This window comes from Crinia signifera, chromosome 11, assembly GCF_055691185.1.
Source record: "Crinia signifera chromosome 11, ASM5569118v1, whole genome shotgun sequence".
Taxonomy (NCBI): Eukaryota; Metazoa; Chordata; class Amphibia; order Anura; family Myobatrachidae; genus Crinia; species Crinia signifera.
This window is the reverse complement of record NC_139227.1, coordinates 23,814,002-23,830,504: the sequence shown is the minus strand read 5'-3', so window position 1 is coordinate 23,830,504 and position 16,503 is coordinate 23,814,002. Positions and strand designations below refer to the sequence as shown.

Here is a 16,503-nt window from a genome sequence, read left to right as displayed (position 1 = left end):
TTATCTTTTAGTGACATCACATCACAGAAATGAGCAATACAGGAAAAGGCAGAAGCTTGACCCTCCGAACATGCAGTATGCCCCTCGGGTCTGAAATACATTTATTGGGGGAGAAATATACTTCTAAAGACAGTTTATGAGCTTACATTTTTTTCTAGTAGAGCAAAGCCGCAAGCAAACCCTAGTTTTATACATACATGTTCCCTTTGCATCTGTGCATTATCGATTATTAATTCACACTCAACTCATTGGTAGAGATGCAGAAAGAGGGGATAGGTCGAACTTCGGAACGCACAGTATGAAAGCAGACCACAATACATGGATATAGAGGTGGCTTCCGTGGCCTTCAAAACCATGGACTTTTGCTGCCAAACAGTTAACAGTGACATTTAAATAAAGGGCCTAAGAGGGAACTGCCCATCAGGACAACAAGACCTACCAGTAACGAGGACTGGACAAGAGAGGCAAAAAAGGAGGTCACCTCTTACATCTTGGGGGATATTCTGGTTCGCTCACAAAAGGCAAATTCACTCTCTAATGGACAAAACCATGTGCACTGCAGGTGGGGCTGATGTAACATGTGCAAAGAGAGAGTTACATTTGGGTGGGGTTTGTACTTCAAACTGATATCTATAGCGCAGTGTAAAAATAAAGCAGCCAGTATTTACCCTGCACAGAAACAAAATAACACCCATATCTAAATCTCTCTGCACATGTTACATCAGCCCCACCTGCAGTGCACATGGTTTTGTCCATTAGAGAGTGAATTTGCCTTTGCGAGTGAACCAGAATAACCCCCCTTATTTATTTTACCGTTCGGTGCAATGCCCTTTATGTTGTACAGCTTGAAAGAATGTCCTCCCAGTGGACTTACCAATTCCAGTGTTGGCTCCTGTAACGATCACCACCTTCCCCGACAGATCGCAGCCCTGAAGGGTATCCATGGCTGTTGTGCTACCGTCATACTTTTGTCTAGTGTTGATCTTTGCAGGTTGATCTTCAACAGTAAAAGCAAGTCTTGGGTCCAGGTAAGTAGTCCTCTTATTCAAGTGGCTGTGGGGGAAATCAGAACAATGAAATACCCCACCGTACACCGGAACGAATTGCCCATTTCTAGACACATTATCTCAACTCAAACAAGCATAACCTTTTTTTTCCTCCATCAACCCAAGTGAATTTTATGGACAAGGAATCACATACACTGGATAAGATGAAGTCTTGGTCTTTATTCTGTAGCAGGTAAACAGTTTACCAGGTTATCGGCATAAGCAAGGATGGATACAGCATTGTTGCATACAGGTGTCACAGCATAGTACAAACTCCTCAATATGTTCCACCATCAGGAGCAATGACCTCCTGCCCTGGAAACCCTTTTATTAGTAAGCCACAGGTGCTGCTAATCAGCCCAACCTTGATCACATCAGTTTTTTTATTGGCTGCAACCAGTGGCGCAGCCCAGGGAACAAGGCTGAGGAAATGGCATGGTAGATGCCTGGCATCAACCTTTTCCACCATGTGGGATGGCACCCCTCTAGTATAAAGGGCAGAGTACATTTGTAGCATGTGACTGGCACAAAACTTGCGGCTTAACTTTTTCCCGGCGCATGTCTTGTGATGTCATATGCAGGGGGTGTGGATCAGGGGGCGCGGATCAGGGCGTGCAGGCGCAGCAAGAGAAAATGTACTTCCCTTTACTCTGGTGTAACCCGGTTACGCCCCATACGCACTAAGTGATATTACAAATTATATCACTCGTTGTTGGCCCTTCTGAGCGATTCCGTTTGTAATATCGGCTAGAGTGTACGCTCAACGATTTGCGCTCCATTGTACATGAACCTCAAATTTGGCGTTGAAGACTGCATGTACAGAGCGGGGACAGGATGACATAACGATATTGTTCCGGGTGTATGCAGTACAGATGGAGCGTCTCTCAGCCAGCACCGGGGCTCACCAGAATGCCCCCGCTGGCGATCGCCGGTGGAGAGGTGCTCCACCTGACTGGGACGCGCAAGCGTCTCCCACGCATGCGCGTCCGTTTTCGGGCGGCGGGGGATGCTGACCCTGCATGTCTCCGCTTCAGGGAGACAGGCATGGTTAGGGGGCGGTGCGGGGAGGTGGCGCGGACCGGCGGACAGTGATCAGGAGGTGGCTGAGACCAACGGGTAGCTCTGTCGGCAGGGGACGCACGAGTGTCTTGTGCGCGCACATCCCCTTCCGGCAGCTGGCGGGGGCTGTCGGTTGGCGATCCAACCGCCAGACCCCTGCTGAATGACAGCGGCTCCATCTGTGTATCGATTGCTCAGGAGTTCAGTGTGATCCTCCTTCTCGTACGAGGGGGAGGAGCATCTCTGAAACTATCTTCAAACAGTCAGACCTCAGCAAGAGAGCGGATTACAGAGTAAATAGCTGTTTCTTTTGGTTGGGATGCTTTCTAGAACCTCCTGTGCCTGACAAAAGGTGTACCCAAACATATAGGATCCACCGGTCAGTTGAGTTATTCCGAAGGACCGCGCGTTCTCTCTGCACTGCGGCGGTATGCTGCATGCGGTGCAATGTGACACTGTGCAGCTTGATAACGTCCAGTCAGCACAAAGGGGAAATCTGTTTATGTTCCACATTTATTCATATGAATAAGTGTTTTCATTTACCTGCTTTATGCAACTGTGCACTACAACATCCATTACGGAACTGGGGCCGTGCACTTGCCTCTTACAGTAATTACTGTCTAACTATTAAACAATGTCCAGAGATACATCTAATTACATGTATACCATACTTACTCAACAAAATAGATCTGTCCATTTTCATCGGTTTCTTGCTCCCAGCCATAAGGTAGATCTGTGAGAGAAGTAGATCCGTGCATTAGGTAAAGTGCTGTAATTACTGGGAGACCCACCAGGCCCTAATGCCGACACCTGGGGAGCTCGGCCCAGGAATTACAGAGCAGATAAATGCACGTAATGGTTCTCTATAAAAATAAAAATGCTATTAAAATAAGTATCTACCACCCACAGCTAATAACGCACAGATTAGCTCATGCAGGAATATCGGGCCAGTATTTTACCAACACGTAACGCAAACAGGATTAATCAGAGACTGAACTCATTACCAACCTCCCGCGATTCTCTTCCGCTTTCCAGTTTTCGGGTGCTCCCACTGGGTTTTTTCATCTAAGTGGCTATTAAATGAAATGCACAATGGTTACTTTATTGGTACATAATTCATAGATCAGTGAGGGTTTTACTGATTTTGCAAAATGAGTGGCTAATACAGAGGAATCTAGGTGTTCGGATTTGTCATTTAAGGTACACTGATATACACTGTGTGTAATGGCCTCTCCCTGCACCTTTTCTTTCGCAATCCCAGTAACTCTCCAGAATTCTCTGCCAACTAACAACATGATGGACTTGCCGGCTTACAACATGATGGACTTGTACAAGCTGGCGGCTTACAACATGATGGACTTGTACAAGCTGGCGGCTTACAACATGATGGACTTGTACAAGCTGGCGGCTTACAACATGATGGACTTGTACAAGCTGGCGGCTTACAACATGATGGACTTGTACAAGCTGGCGGCTTAGACTTAAAAAAACGGTACTTATGTAGTATCTGGGCTGCCGATTTTTTGATTGTATGCCTTAAGTTAAGGCATACAATCAGATGCGATGCGATGCGATATCGCATCGCATCGCATCCGATATCGCATCCGATATCGGATGCGATGACCCGATTTTTCCATAGGAATCAATGTTAAAATGATTCCTATGGAAAAATGGGTCCTTTTCATACCCCTACTATCCAAGTGGGCATGGAGTTGGATATAAACCTGTGGCGAGCGTAGCGAGCCACCGAGCCCGAAGCGTGGCGAGCGAAGCGAGCCCCGCGAGGGGACGGTATTCGTCCCCTCGCGGGGCTCGCTTCGCTCGCCACGCTTCAGGCTCGGTGGCTCGCTACGCTCGCCACAGGTTTATATCCAACTCCATGCCCACTTGGATAGTAGGGGTATGAAAAGGACCCATTTTTCCCATTGAATTCCATGTTAAAATGGACTCAGTCCATTTTAACATTGATTCCTATGGAAAAATCGGGTCATCGCATCGCATCGCATCGAATCGCATGGTCGCATGCGATGCGATGCGATCTCCCGATCCGACCCGATTTAGAAATCGGCAGCCCAGATACTACATAAGTACCAAAAAAACTACGACCACATTAAATACAAAACCAAGAGCGTTTTACAATTAATATTGCCACCGTTTTCAATTTTGGGGTCTCCCCAAAAAAATCAGACATTCAAAAGACCTTATTCAGGTCCATTTCGGAAGGCAGTATGTGTTCACATGGTGGCAATGTTTTGAGTTTGTGCATGTGCAGACACTGGGTGCATGCGCCCAAATCTCAACCTTGCAGATGGATGGCGGGGGCCAGCGGGCATTTTACGCAGCCTAGCGAGCGCGTTATCGTTGCCCCGGTGAACTGCCAGCCCCCTCCCGCGGCAGGAATCCCTGTGCAGGAATGCGAATGGATGTGTAATCATTTGATAGTTACTTACATCGAATGATTGTCCCTACTGTGGCCACCGCTCGCAGCTGCCGCGTGAACCAGGAGTCACTCAGTGGCTGCACGTATCCACGCAATTGCGGGGCAGCCGCAGTCATGTGCCCGCCCCAAGAAGGCAAAGGAACGTCTGCGTTCGCTGGGGCATGTCCAGAATTTCTATGGGAATGCCCACGCAACACTGGGAGTCCACCCTGGAATGCCCCCTGCCTGTCAGTGCACTAGGGCAGTGGTTCTCAAGGACCGCCAACAGTGCACGTTTTCCAGGTCTCCTGGAAGGTGCACAGGTGCACTCATTATTCACTGACACATTTTAAAGATCACAGGTGGAGCTAATTAGTTCACCTGTGATTCTGTGTGGAGACCTGGAAAACGTGCACTGTTGGGGGTCCTTGAGGACCGAGGTTGAGAACCACTGCACTAGGGGACCCCGCGCACGCTCGGTTTACGGATGTTGTCAAATCAAGAAATTAGGGTTAGGAAACAATAGCAGGATTGACATTTATAATGAACATGTCGACATTATGAATGCCAACATTTTATACCACACCTATGATGAGAGTTTAATTGGATTAGGATAGATATAATAATCAGAAAAAAATGGCATTCTGGACTCCATAATAGCATATACTGTAAAACATACAATGGTACTTGTGTAATATCTGGGCGCCCGATTTTGTCATTGTATTGCATCGCATGCAATATAGTGGCATACAATTCATGCAATGCGATTTTTCATTGTAGAGACCAACTTGTAGTGTGTTCTTCAGTCTACCACCCACCCCGACTTTACCTCTGTTCCTTTGCCGTGACTTTTGACCTGATGTATTTCCATTCTGTTTTGCCTGTGACCCTGACTATTGGCTTGATTGTCCTTCAGTACCCTTGGATTTGGCTAGTGCCAGCTAGTCCAGGGAAGGCAACCAGCAGTGTTCTTGTGGCAAAGTCCATATTTCCCTGGCAAACATCAGAAACCTGTTCTATACCATGCTCCTGGTTAGTTTTCACCAAATCAGTGGTGACTAATCGAATCTGTGAATTCTGACACGATCACTGCCTCTAATTGCCTCGTTCTCTGTAACTCTCTCCCTTTTCCTTCTTACTAGCTCTCTCTCTCTCATTCTTCGCTATGGTTGGAATTGTATAGGAACTGTGTATTATCTGGGCGCCCGATTTTTTCATTGCATGCCACTACTTAAGGCATGCAATGCAATGCGATGCATTGCAATTTTTCTTTGTAAAGACCCAATTTTTAATTGTATAGTCAACCATGGGTGATTTCATACCCCCACTATCCAACTACGCATGGAGTTGATTTTATATAGTGTGGCAAACGCAGCGAGCCGCCGAGCCCGAAGTGTGGCGATCGCAACGTGGCGAGCGCCGCGAGGGGACGCAGAATACATGTAATCCGTGTCCACGCACCACGCTTTGGGCTCGGTGGCTCGCTGCGCTCGCCACACTATATAAGATCAACTCCATGCGTAGTTGGATAGTGGGGGTATGAAATCACCCATGGTTGACTATACAATTAAAAATTGTGTCTTTACAAAGAAAAATTGCATCGCATTGCATTGCATGCCTTAAGTAGTGGCATGCAATGAAAACATCGGGCGCCCAGATAATACACAGTTCCTATACAATTCCAACCATAGCGACGAATGAGAGAGAGAGAGCTAGTAAGAAGGAAAAGGGAGAGAGTTACAGAGAACGAGGCAATTAGAGGCAGTGATCGTGTCAGAATTCACAGATTCGATTAGTCACCGCTGATTTGGTGAAAACTAACCAGGAGCATGGTATAGAACAGGTTTCTGATGTTTGCCAGGGAAATATGGACTTTGCCACAAGAACACTGCTGGTTGCCTTCCCTGGACTAGCTGGCACTAGCCAAATCCAAGGGTACTGAAGGACAATCAAGCCAATAGTCAGGGTCACAGGCAAAACAGAATGGAAATACATCAGGTCAAAAGTCACGGCAAAGGAACAGAGGTAAAGTCGGGGTGGGTGGTAGACTGAAGAACACACTACAAGTTGCAGCAGTAGCTAGACACCGCAGGAGAGTCAGGTTAGGTAGTCTTAACACAAAGTTTCAGCAAGATGGCGGCAGTGCCGTATTATCCATTTGGCTGAAGCCTAGAGACCCCGCAGGGACTAGAGGCCTGTCAGTTGTTGTTTTTTGGGCTGACACATGGTTACCTGCACCCTAGGAATTCAATGGTTAAAGGCACTGTGCACTTTGCGATGTATTGAAAGGTACACTCTTAGTCAGCTGAGGTTTGTTCTGAGACAATGTAAAGGTGAGAGGGGGGAGGAGCAGACTAATAGTGCATAGGGTGCCATTCCAGGGCATTTTTTTAATCCGATAATTAAGGATTGGCATCCATGATTACAAAAAAAACTCTAACCACCACGCACAATTACTTACATGGTTGGTTGGAATGGTGGGCGGTGCAGCCGGGGAGCGGGGCAGGCAGTGCTGCACTGAGTGGGCAGGCGGGTGGCAGTGCAGCGAGTGGCAGACGTGTGCTGACTGCGTGGCATCACCTCTGACATCACGCCGTGCTGCACAGAGCGTCACGCCGGGTTGGGGGTCTGAGGGTTCAGCCGCTGCCTGGCATTAGACTGCACCAAATCCCGGGATTGGCCACCCTAATAGTGCACTCACATCATTCCAAAAGAGAAAAGAAAAGGAATAACAACTGCATTGAAAAAAAGAGATCAGCACACGTTATTCCAACTGGGTATCAGTGTCCATGTGACTACAGTAAATGTAAATGCTGGGGATTGGTACGAAATCCCAGCAGTCGGAATACCAGCGGTCAAAATCCCGACGCTGGAACACCCATAGAGGGAGAAAGTGTTGGGATTTCGGCGGTCGGGATTCCGGCATCGGGATCCCGACCGCCGGGATTCTAACTGCATCCCAAATGCTGGCGTACTCTCTGCTCCAAGATGTTAGCTATAGTGGGGTGAAAGATTGAAGTTCTGGACAGGGACCAAAATACCTAAAAGCCTAAGGGCCTAGCCATATGGAAATGGCGGCACCTGTAAGTGGGGACAAAGGGGTTTATTTACTACGCGTCACGGTTGAAAACCCTGTGTGTCCGACCCCGTTTCGGACTGAAATTTAAAAGAGCAAAACATGGCCAGTAATAGCAATGTCCTTCTTACATTTCTGATATAAGTATGATAAACATGCTGGATTTTAGATCTCAAACTGAAGTAAAACAACCCCAAAGATTTACCTCTGGGGACAACACCAAGATGGCAGCACCCAGAGGCTGGATGAGCCTCATAGCACTGACGGAACCAGAATCCCTCTCCGGCCCTGTGTGTGATCATCGTAGTGTGAGCGAGGAAGCAATAGGGAGAGAGATAGAAGAAGAAGAGAAGGAGGGAGAGAGGGACTGAGGGCCAGATGCACCAAGCTTCAAAAGTGATAAAATGCAGAGTGATAAACAACCAGCCAATCAGCTCCTACCTGCCACGTCACAGACTGTGTTTGAAAAATGTCAGACAGGAGCTGATTGGCTGGTTGTTTATCACTCTCTATGTTATCACTTTTGAAGCTTAGTGCATCTGCATTTTAAGCGGACATGTGCCGACAGGCGGTATTTCATACCCTTCCATCCACTAGGGCATGGAGGGAGAATATAATAGTGTGCCGAACACGGCGAGGCCCTGTGCCCGAGGCATGGCAAGCGCAACTAAATTTGGGACAAAAAAAGTGATAAACTCATGTCGACCTTTCAACCATAGCCACGTCAACCTATTTAATGCATCGACCTAAGCCCTGTTGATCTTTAGTGGTCAACCCGATGACCTATACCCACCATAACAAACACTGAATTTGTCATATCTCCCAACAGTCCCGCTTTCCACGGAGGCGTACCGTGTTTTGGGGGCGTTCCCGCATCCTGCAGCGGAGGGGGGGCAGTTGGGAGCCCTCCCCCCTTCCCGTCACCCGTAAATAGAGCGTCTTACAGCGGCGAAACAGAATTGTCTCAGGGGGTGGCATAGTAGGAATGGGCGTGGCCTGTGCTCACTAGGCCATGCTCCTTCCTGCTATGCCACCACCCCCCAAACAATTTGGTCGCACCAGCATCCCTCCTCAAAGTTGGGTGGTATGAATTTGTAAATGTTCAAAATTTTAAAGTAAAATGTTTATCTGCAAGTTTTTAAATCTAGAACATAAAAGCTGATAAATGTACAGTATTAAGTTTAAAACTTTTTCTCAAGTCTATAAACAGACTACACAACGTGAAAGACTACATAGAAGTATACAATGGGGTCCTATGCATATCATTCATACATTATATAACTCTAAGGCAGACATCCTGAATGTCACATGGGAATGACTGAATATTAGGTGACCTAGCTCTGTCACATACTGTACTAGTCTCCCCCATACATGCAGTACCCGCTTACTTGGCATAGTAAACCCAGCCATCCTTTGTGGTCCTTTCTTCCCAGCCGGGCGGCATCTCGTCCTCACTATCTGTATCATCCAGGCCTGCATACTTTAGGGCTGCCATAGCACTGCGGCTGCAAATGTAATGGTATTATTGATTAACAATGTAAATCAGTTCATGTACCTTAGTTTGGCCACAAGAGGGCCCCCGAGCTCCAGGAATGGAAAGTAAAAGGACTGATCTCATTGGTGACCACCAGCAAACGGAACATGTGCCGGGAGCTGTGCACAACCTCAGTCACCAGCTTGTCAGAAACTAGAAGATGAAACTATTAACCTGTTCAGTGCCAGCCCCTCTTAGAGAGACCATCCACCACCATCTGCCAAACTCGTGGCTTCTTTTTAAAGGCACAAGTTTATTTTACTTGGAATATTTGCACTGTGATGTATGCTGATTATGTAAGAAGTTACACAAATGTAATACATTTAAGAAAGAAGAGCCTGGCTCTCCATCACAGTGTAAGTGTACTAAAGGTCAGGGCTGGCGCCACCACTAGGCAGCTTTAGGCATTTGTCTAGGGCGCCGGCCACTGATGGGCAGCAGTTAGGAGCAGGTCCCCATGGATGGAGGTGAGTGACAAACCCCCCCCCCCCTATCACGCCCCCCCCTGGAGCGACTCAGCAGCCGCCACATTTCCTCCCCCCCCCCCCCCCTAGATCAACCTCAGTCCTCAGGAAAACCCCCCCCCCAACAGTGCATGTTATGCAAGTCTCCACAAAGTATCACAGGTGAATTAATTAGCTCCACCTGTGGATCTTTTAAAATGTGTCAGTGAATAATGAGTGCACCTGTGCATCTACTGGGTAACCTGGAAAACATGCACTGTTGGGGGTACTTGAGGACCGAGGTTGACAACCACTGGTCTAGATCACTGGTCCCTAACCTCAGTCCTCAAGCACCCCTAACAGTTATTCTGTGAGGAGTCCTGAAAAACTTGCACAAATGAAATAATTAGCTCCAGCTGTGGATCTTTTAATATGTGTCAGGGAGTAGTGATTGCACCTGCTGGGTGACCTGGAAAACATGCATTGTTGTGGGTACTTGAGGACCGAGGTTAGCAACCACTGGTCTTAACCAAGAGTAGCCAACTCCAGGCCTCCTGAGCTATTAACAATTAACATTATCCAGGTCTCATCACAGAATCACAAGTGAAGTAATAAGCTCCACCTGTGGATCTTTAAAATTGAGTAACAAGCCCACTTGTGCACCGGCTAGGTGATCTGGAAAATATAACCTGTTGGTAGCTCTCGAGGACTGGAGTTGGCTTCCCTTGCTCTAGAGCAGGCATTCCCAACCACGGTCCTCAAGGCACGCCAACAGTGCAGGTTTTAGTGATATCCAGGCTTCAGCACAGATGGTTTAATCAGAATCGCTCAGATACTAATTAAGTCACCTGTGCTCAAGCCTGCATATCACTAAAACCTGCACTGCTGGTGTGCCTTGAGGACCGTGGTTGGGAATGCCTGCTCTAGACTACAGTGAAGGAGCCCATACACGGTCCGTTTTGTAGCGCTCCGTTCTGTACTATGCGATGCGCGCTCCCGCGCATCACATAGTACGGTACAAAAAGTATGTGCTGCACATACTTTTTGTACTAGGTACACATCGGAACGGATCGCAGTGCATGCACACTGCATGCACTAGGGATGCGATCCGATCTGATGTGCACTTTAAAAGTACAGAACGGACCGAAAAAACGGACCGTGTATGACTCTGTTGGGGCAATTCCATTGTCTTACCCCACAGCTGCCACTAGATGGCTCCTAATGAAACAATTAGTTATCCAATGCACACAAAAGGGTCTCATCCACTGTATGTGGGACTGTGAGTAGTGGGTTTGCTTTAATTGTGACACAAGTATTGAGCTTACATCCAGAATATCTAGAACCGGATTCCGATTTGTACGCAATGCTGGTGTTTATGAGCATTTATCGGTAGACTGTACACGCGCCAAGGTTCTCTATCAATAACTGCCGCAATCAGCACCAAAAAATATAACGCTATGGATTGTTTGAGAGAAGAGGGCCCCAAACCAGTATCTTGCTTAGGGCCCCATGAAGTCTGACTCTGCCTCTGGGTACAATTGAATAACCGGGAAAGTTGTGAGCTATGTTTTATAGTGCAACTGTCTGGAGATGAAGCCATCCTCTGCGTTTAACCCCCTCGCCGGCCACTCGCCCTATTTTATGTTCCGGGGGAATCCTCGCCGTCAGAGGATGGCGAGGATCCCGCGGAATGGCGAGGTTTGTCGCCAATGCAGCGAGCCCGCAACCACACTCGCTGTTTTCACCTCACTTTATAGAAATAACGAGGTGGAAACGGCGAGAGCAGGGGGTGCAGCTGAATATGGAGGGCGGTTATGGTGGCGAGCAATAGGCACTGTCCGCTGTTATAGCTCGCCTGATCGGCATTGAATATACCCCATAGTATTATAGGTGAACGTATAAAGAGTTGAGCTTGAATAATACAAGTGACAAACCCATAAACCTAGCAGTACCCCTAGATATAAGGGGCAACTGCTGCTGCTGTTACTTTTTATATCGTTTTAGCACGGTAATTATTTATATTTGCAATGTTACAGTATGTATATTTTGTACGTATGTTGTATGTGTTATGGGGTCTAGAACGCTTAGAAAATACCCCTACATTGCTCCGTGGGTAGGGGCCATAGTGATAGCGATCACCCCACTCTATAATCGCCAGGGCCAGTGTTCTCACCGGAGAACACCGGCCCTGACATATCGCGCAGCACACAGCGCTGACATCACTGCGTGCTGAGTGACCATCCTGAGCTTTCCAGATCGCTCAGCAAATCTCCCCGTGTGTAGGCCCCTTTACACATTAGGTACTTGTATAGTTTCACAGCGGCAGCTTACGCTACGTTATCAGTGTAGCCCAATGGCTGCCTAGCGTAGTGACTCCGCGGCAACCCTGCGTAGTCACTGTAGTGTCCCCGTGAGGCAGCTACTGACCGTACTGTTGCCGGGAACTGCATCTTTGTTCCCAATGTCCCTGGCAATCCTAGTGAGCACCTCTCACACAGCGCTGGCACCCGCATGATCCCCTCTCTTGTGGAGAGGGGATCATGCGGGCGCCGGCGGAGAGGCACTCCATCTGTCTGAGATGCAGAAGCGTCTGATACGCTTCTGCGTCTGAGTAACTATTGCGGCAGGGTACAGCAACCCCGTCTCCTGCACAAACAGGGGGTGCGGACACAAGTGCGTCTCATGCACAATAAAGGAGGCATTTGCCAGTGCTCCATGTTACATACTGGCAAATGCCTCCATTTGAAACCCACACTATCCACGCCAGCACGAAGTGTGGAGAGAGCGGCAAGCCCCACGAGGGGACGCGTTACATGTCCTCCCAACCTTTTCATACCCCCACTATCCACGTTTTATAAATTGTGGCGGGTGCAGCGAGCGGACACAGAATACATGTAAAGTAATCTGCAGCGCTCGCCACACTTTATAAAATCAACTCTGCACCGATGTGGATAGTGGGGGTATGAAAAGGTCAGGAGGACACGTAACGCGTGCGCTCGACACGCTTCGGTCTGGCGTGGATAAGGGGGGTGGTTCAGGTACACATTCACACCTGCCATAAGCGGCCGCGGGAACACTAAGCTACGCTGAATCTGACAGGGACGCTTGTGGAAACACTACGCTACTTTCAACTACGCTGGGCACAAGAACACTACGCCGACTACGTAACTGCCGCCATGAAACCACACATTATATATCCAACACTGCTAAATCTTTGTGGTCCCAGAAATAAAAAAGGTTATGTTCTAATCATAGATGAAATGCTAATTAATTTAATCAGGAGACTTTTGTATTACTCTGTAATAATGTTTAGTAATACCCCTTTCACATTGCACTTTTAAAACGGTATATTGCTGTTTTTTTCCCATTTTAAAACGTTTAAGGCTGCAATGTTAAAGTGCCAAAGTTGATTTACCGGTTAAAGTTAACCGGTATTTCAACACAGTTAAAATGCAGAGTCCTACACGTTTCAAAGCCGTTTTTTAGGCAGTGTGAATGGCTCTATTTCAATGGCTTGAAACGTGTCCCTTGGGGGTTAAACGGGTTGAATTTTGAATGGTATTAAATGATTTTTAAAACGGTTTTCACCTGCAACGTGAAAGGTCTCAAGGCTCAGACCCGTTTTAAAGTCCCATTTAAGAATACCGTGTCATTACCCATTTCTGTAATGTGAAAGCAGTATAACAGAACTAACATACAAGTGGTAAAATTAACATTTACATTCTGCAAAACTCGGCTACAATTGTTGAGACACACACACACACACACTACTGCCTCTTGCCACTCTCCTTATTTAGCTAATATTTGTCTCTATGTATCTAATAGAATAATTTTTTTATCAAGGCAAAACAATTACCCAACACAAATATACAGTTTTGTTAAAATACAAAATATTTACAAAAAAACACAACAAATAATAAATGACAGGCTCTTACTGATACACTGCTTCCCATGTGCAGCCTTTATGCCAGAGAGGCCTGTTAGGCCCATACACCAGTGATGGGGAACCTTCGGTCCTCCTGCTGCTGTTGAACTACACATTCCAGCATGCCCTGCTACAGTTTTGCTGTTTGGCCAATGCTAAAACTGTTGCAGGACACGCTGAGGGATGCGCAGTTCAACAGCAGCTTCAGGGCTAAAGGTGCCCCATCCCTGTACTAGAAAATATTGGGGGGAAATTTACTTAAGGTGCCCATACACATTGCGATAACAGCATGCAATGCGACGCATTATCGGATCGCAACGCATGCCTTTTGCATGCGATGCGATCCGCTGGCAGTACAAAAAGTATGCGCAGCACATGCTTTTTGTACTGTGCGATGCGATGCTCGCGGGAGCGCGGATCGCGTCGCATTGCACGTTGCTTATCGCAACGTGTATGGGCACCTTAAGATGTGAATTAGACTTCACATGTGATGTTGCTATGGGCAACCAATCAGATCATGTCTACTATCTTCTAGAGCAGTGGTCCTTCACCTTGGTCCTCAAGGACCCCCAACGGTGCACATTTTCCTGGTCTCCACAAAGAATCACAGGTGAAATAATTAGCTCCACTTGTGATCTTTTAAAATGTGTCAGTGAATAATGAGTGCAGCTGTGCACCTGTCAGGTGACCTGGAAAACATGTGCTGTTGGGGGTCCTTGAGGACTGAGGTTGAGAACCACTGTTCTAGAGGGTGCTAAATAAATATTAAGTAGATTCTGATTGGTTGCCCATAGCAACATCACATGTGAACTCTAAAGGTGCGTACACACGGGGCAATATGTCGCTGGCAATATATTGCTCAGTGTCCCTTTTTCATCTGCGACCAGAGATGGAGGAGCATAATCCTCCGACCAGCGACCATTCAGGGGCTGAAACCGGGAGAGCGCACACAGCAATATATCACTGGTGCACACTGCAATCACTTGCGATATGGTCGCTGATAATATGGAGTGATAAACAGCCAGCCAATCAGCTCCTACCTGTCATGTTACAGGCTGGGTTTGAAAAATGACAGGTAGGAGCTGATTGGTTGGTTGTTTATCACTCTCTATTTTATCACTTTGTGAAGCTTGATACAGGGAGGTACTTCCTCATCTTTGCGGCCACTGCTACGTCAGTTACGTTAGCCGCTACTTAACAACCACCAGGATTTTCACCATTGTCCGCTCGCCACAACTTTACTAGAGGTAATACATGGTGGCGTGGACCCAGTACATAAGTTCCGTAGCGTAAGCGGTGGCCGCAAAGAAAGGGGCTTCTGAGAGATATCTTTCACAATATCGTCTAGTGTGTACACTCAGTATTATTAACAATGCGCACTCCTATGCATCTGCAAGGAGCCGCTAAAAACGGGTGCGGGTGTATGGGCAGTCAGCGGATCGCACATACCCACGGAAAAACGCATCGACATATCTTAAGACATACCTCCCTACAAGACCCTTTCCAGGAGGGACACATTGCTCTGTTTCTGGGCTTTCCTCTTAATGTATGATTACCATCACCTGTGGTGAAATGCCTTTCTTGCCCATTAACCTGTTTAAAACAGGTGATGGCAGTCATTAATTAAGAGGAAAGTCCAGAAACAGAGCATTCTGTCCCTCCTGGAGAGGGTCATGTTGGGAGGTATGCTTAAGATATATTGGTCATCAGCTGTGTTGCACACCCAATGTGACATTTCTGTGAACGACCGATGGTCCATCGATGAAATGGCCGATATAGCATCCAGTGCGTAGCCTGCTTAAAAGTGACTGTTTTCAGTATCACAAGTGAAATTAATTATTAGCTCCACTTGCTTCGAATGCGTCAACTAGTAATGAATACACCTGTGCCACAATTGGAGATTTGGAAAACATGCACAGGCCTTAAGGACTGGAGTTAAGAAACACAGAATTAGAAGAGATCAACTTCATCACAGGAAGAATTACCCCAAGAGGCAGTTTCAGCGCAATGTACTAGTAACTAGGCAAATAATGAGATGGTTGCTATGGTTATACAGCTGCAGTGTTACCGGTGCACCAGAATTCATAAAAGCTCATTGATATCTTTGCAAAGTAAAATTTAATATACTCGTTAATTATACAGCTGGCGCATAATTAACAAGCGTCAAGATTAGCTCTGCCTGTGAATGAATGTGGTACACAACAACTGTAAACAAGCCGTAGATATGGTAAAAAACCTTATCACAAAGTACTTGCACTCTCTCCACATTAAATTACCATTTCAGCACCGAGAGGGTTAAATGTTTGTTATGGATTTCTTAAACACCTTTATTATAAGGTACAATGAGATACACAATGTACAGTTGTGATGATCTCCACAATTACAGTATGTGTGGCTGGTATCATTACTATTGCTGTGGATATATTATATAACATAGGATACTATTACTGTGCATAGGAATCAGGAGCTTCCTGGAGAAGGCACTTGCCTTTTGAGGATGCTGATTGCAGTTCAGGCTCCAGGCTCAGTAGACTTTGCACCAATTCACTTTCCCACGCACTGCCACTAGATTGCAAGCTCCTGGGGACAAAGCCTGTCTATGCCTGTGTTATTCCTCTGGGCTCAGCACCAGCTCCACAGGCTGACACCTGCAGGTAAGGGAGAGGAAGATAATACTCTTCCAATAGAAGACAATAATCCCAGATATTAAGCAGAAGGAAGAAGCAGTGTGTCTGTATGTATAAAGAGCACTGTCTGCAGGATGTACACATGTAGTACTGGCACTGGGAACAGATCCCCATGCACCACTGGCTTCACTACACTTCCTGTGTTCTAGCAATGAGCTCCCACTGGCAACATGGCCTCAGCTTATAGTTCCTATGTGTTTTTCTGCCACAGAAGTTCTGCACCAATTACATTCTTCACCATTCATATTATTTATTACCAATAGACAGGGCTATTTTTCAGCAGGCTCCAGCAGGAACTGAGGCCATTATTCTAG

General features: G+C 46.9%; 1 protein-coding gene across 3 annotated transcripts in view; it reads right to left on the bottom strand.

The window, feature by feature from the left end:
- Positions 1–16,337, bottom strand: part of WWOX (WW domain containing oxidoreductase) — a 904,953-nt gene extending 888,616 nt beyond the window's left edge. The window contains exons 1-5 of one of the 3 annotated variants that reach the window (XM_083163618.1): positions 15,991–16,337; positions 8,989–9,105; positions 3,114–3,178; positions 2,781–2,838; positions 875–1,053 (exon numbers count right to left, since the gene is read on the bottom strand). In XM_083163618.1, coding sequence (XP_083019744.1) covers positions 875–1,053; positions 2,781–2,838; positions 3,114–3,178; positions 8,989–9,095 — 409 coding nt within the window. In that variant the 5' untranslated portion in view covers positions 9,096–9,105; positions 15,991–16,337. The remainder of the gene's footprint in view (positions 1–874; positions 1,054–2,780; positions 2,839–3,113; positions 3,179–8,988; positions 9,106–15,990) is intronic. The other 2 variants (XM_083163619.1, XM_083163617.1) reach the window with 2 other exon arrangements.
- Positions 16,338–16,503: the final 166 nt, after the last annotated feature.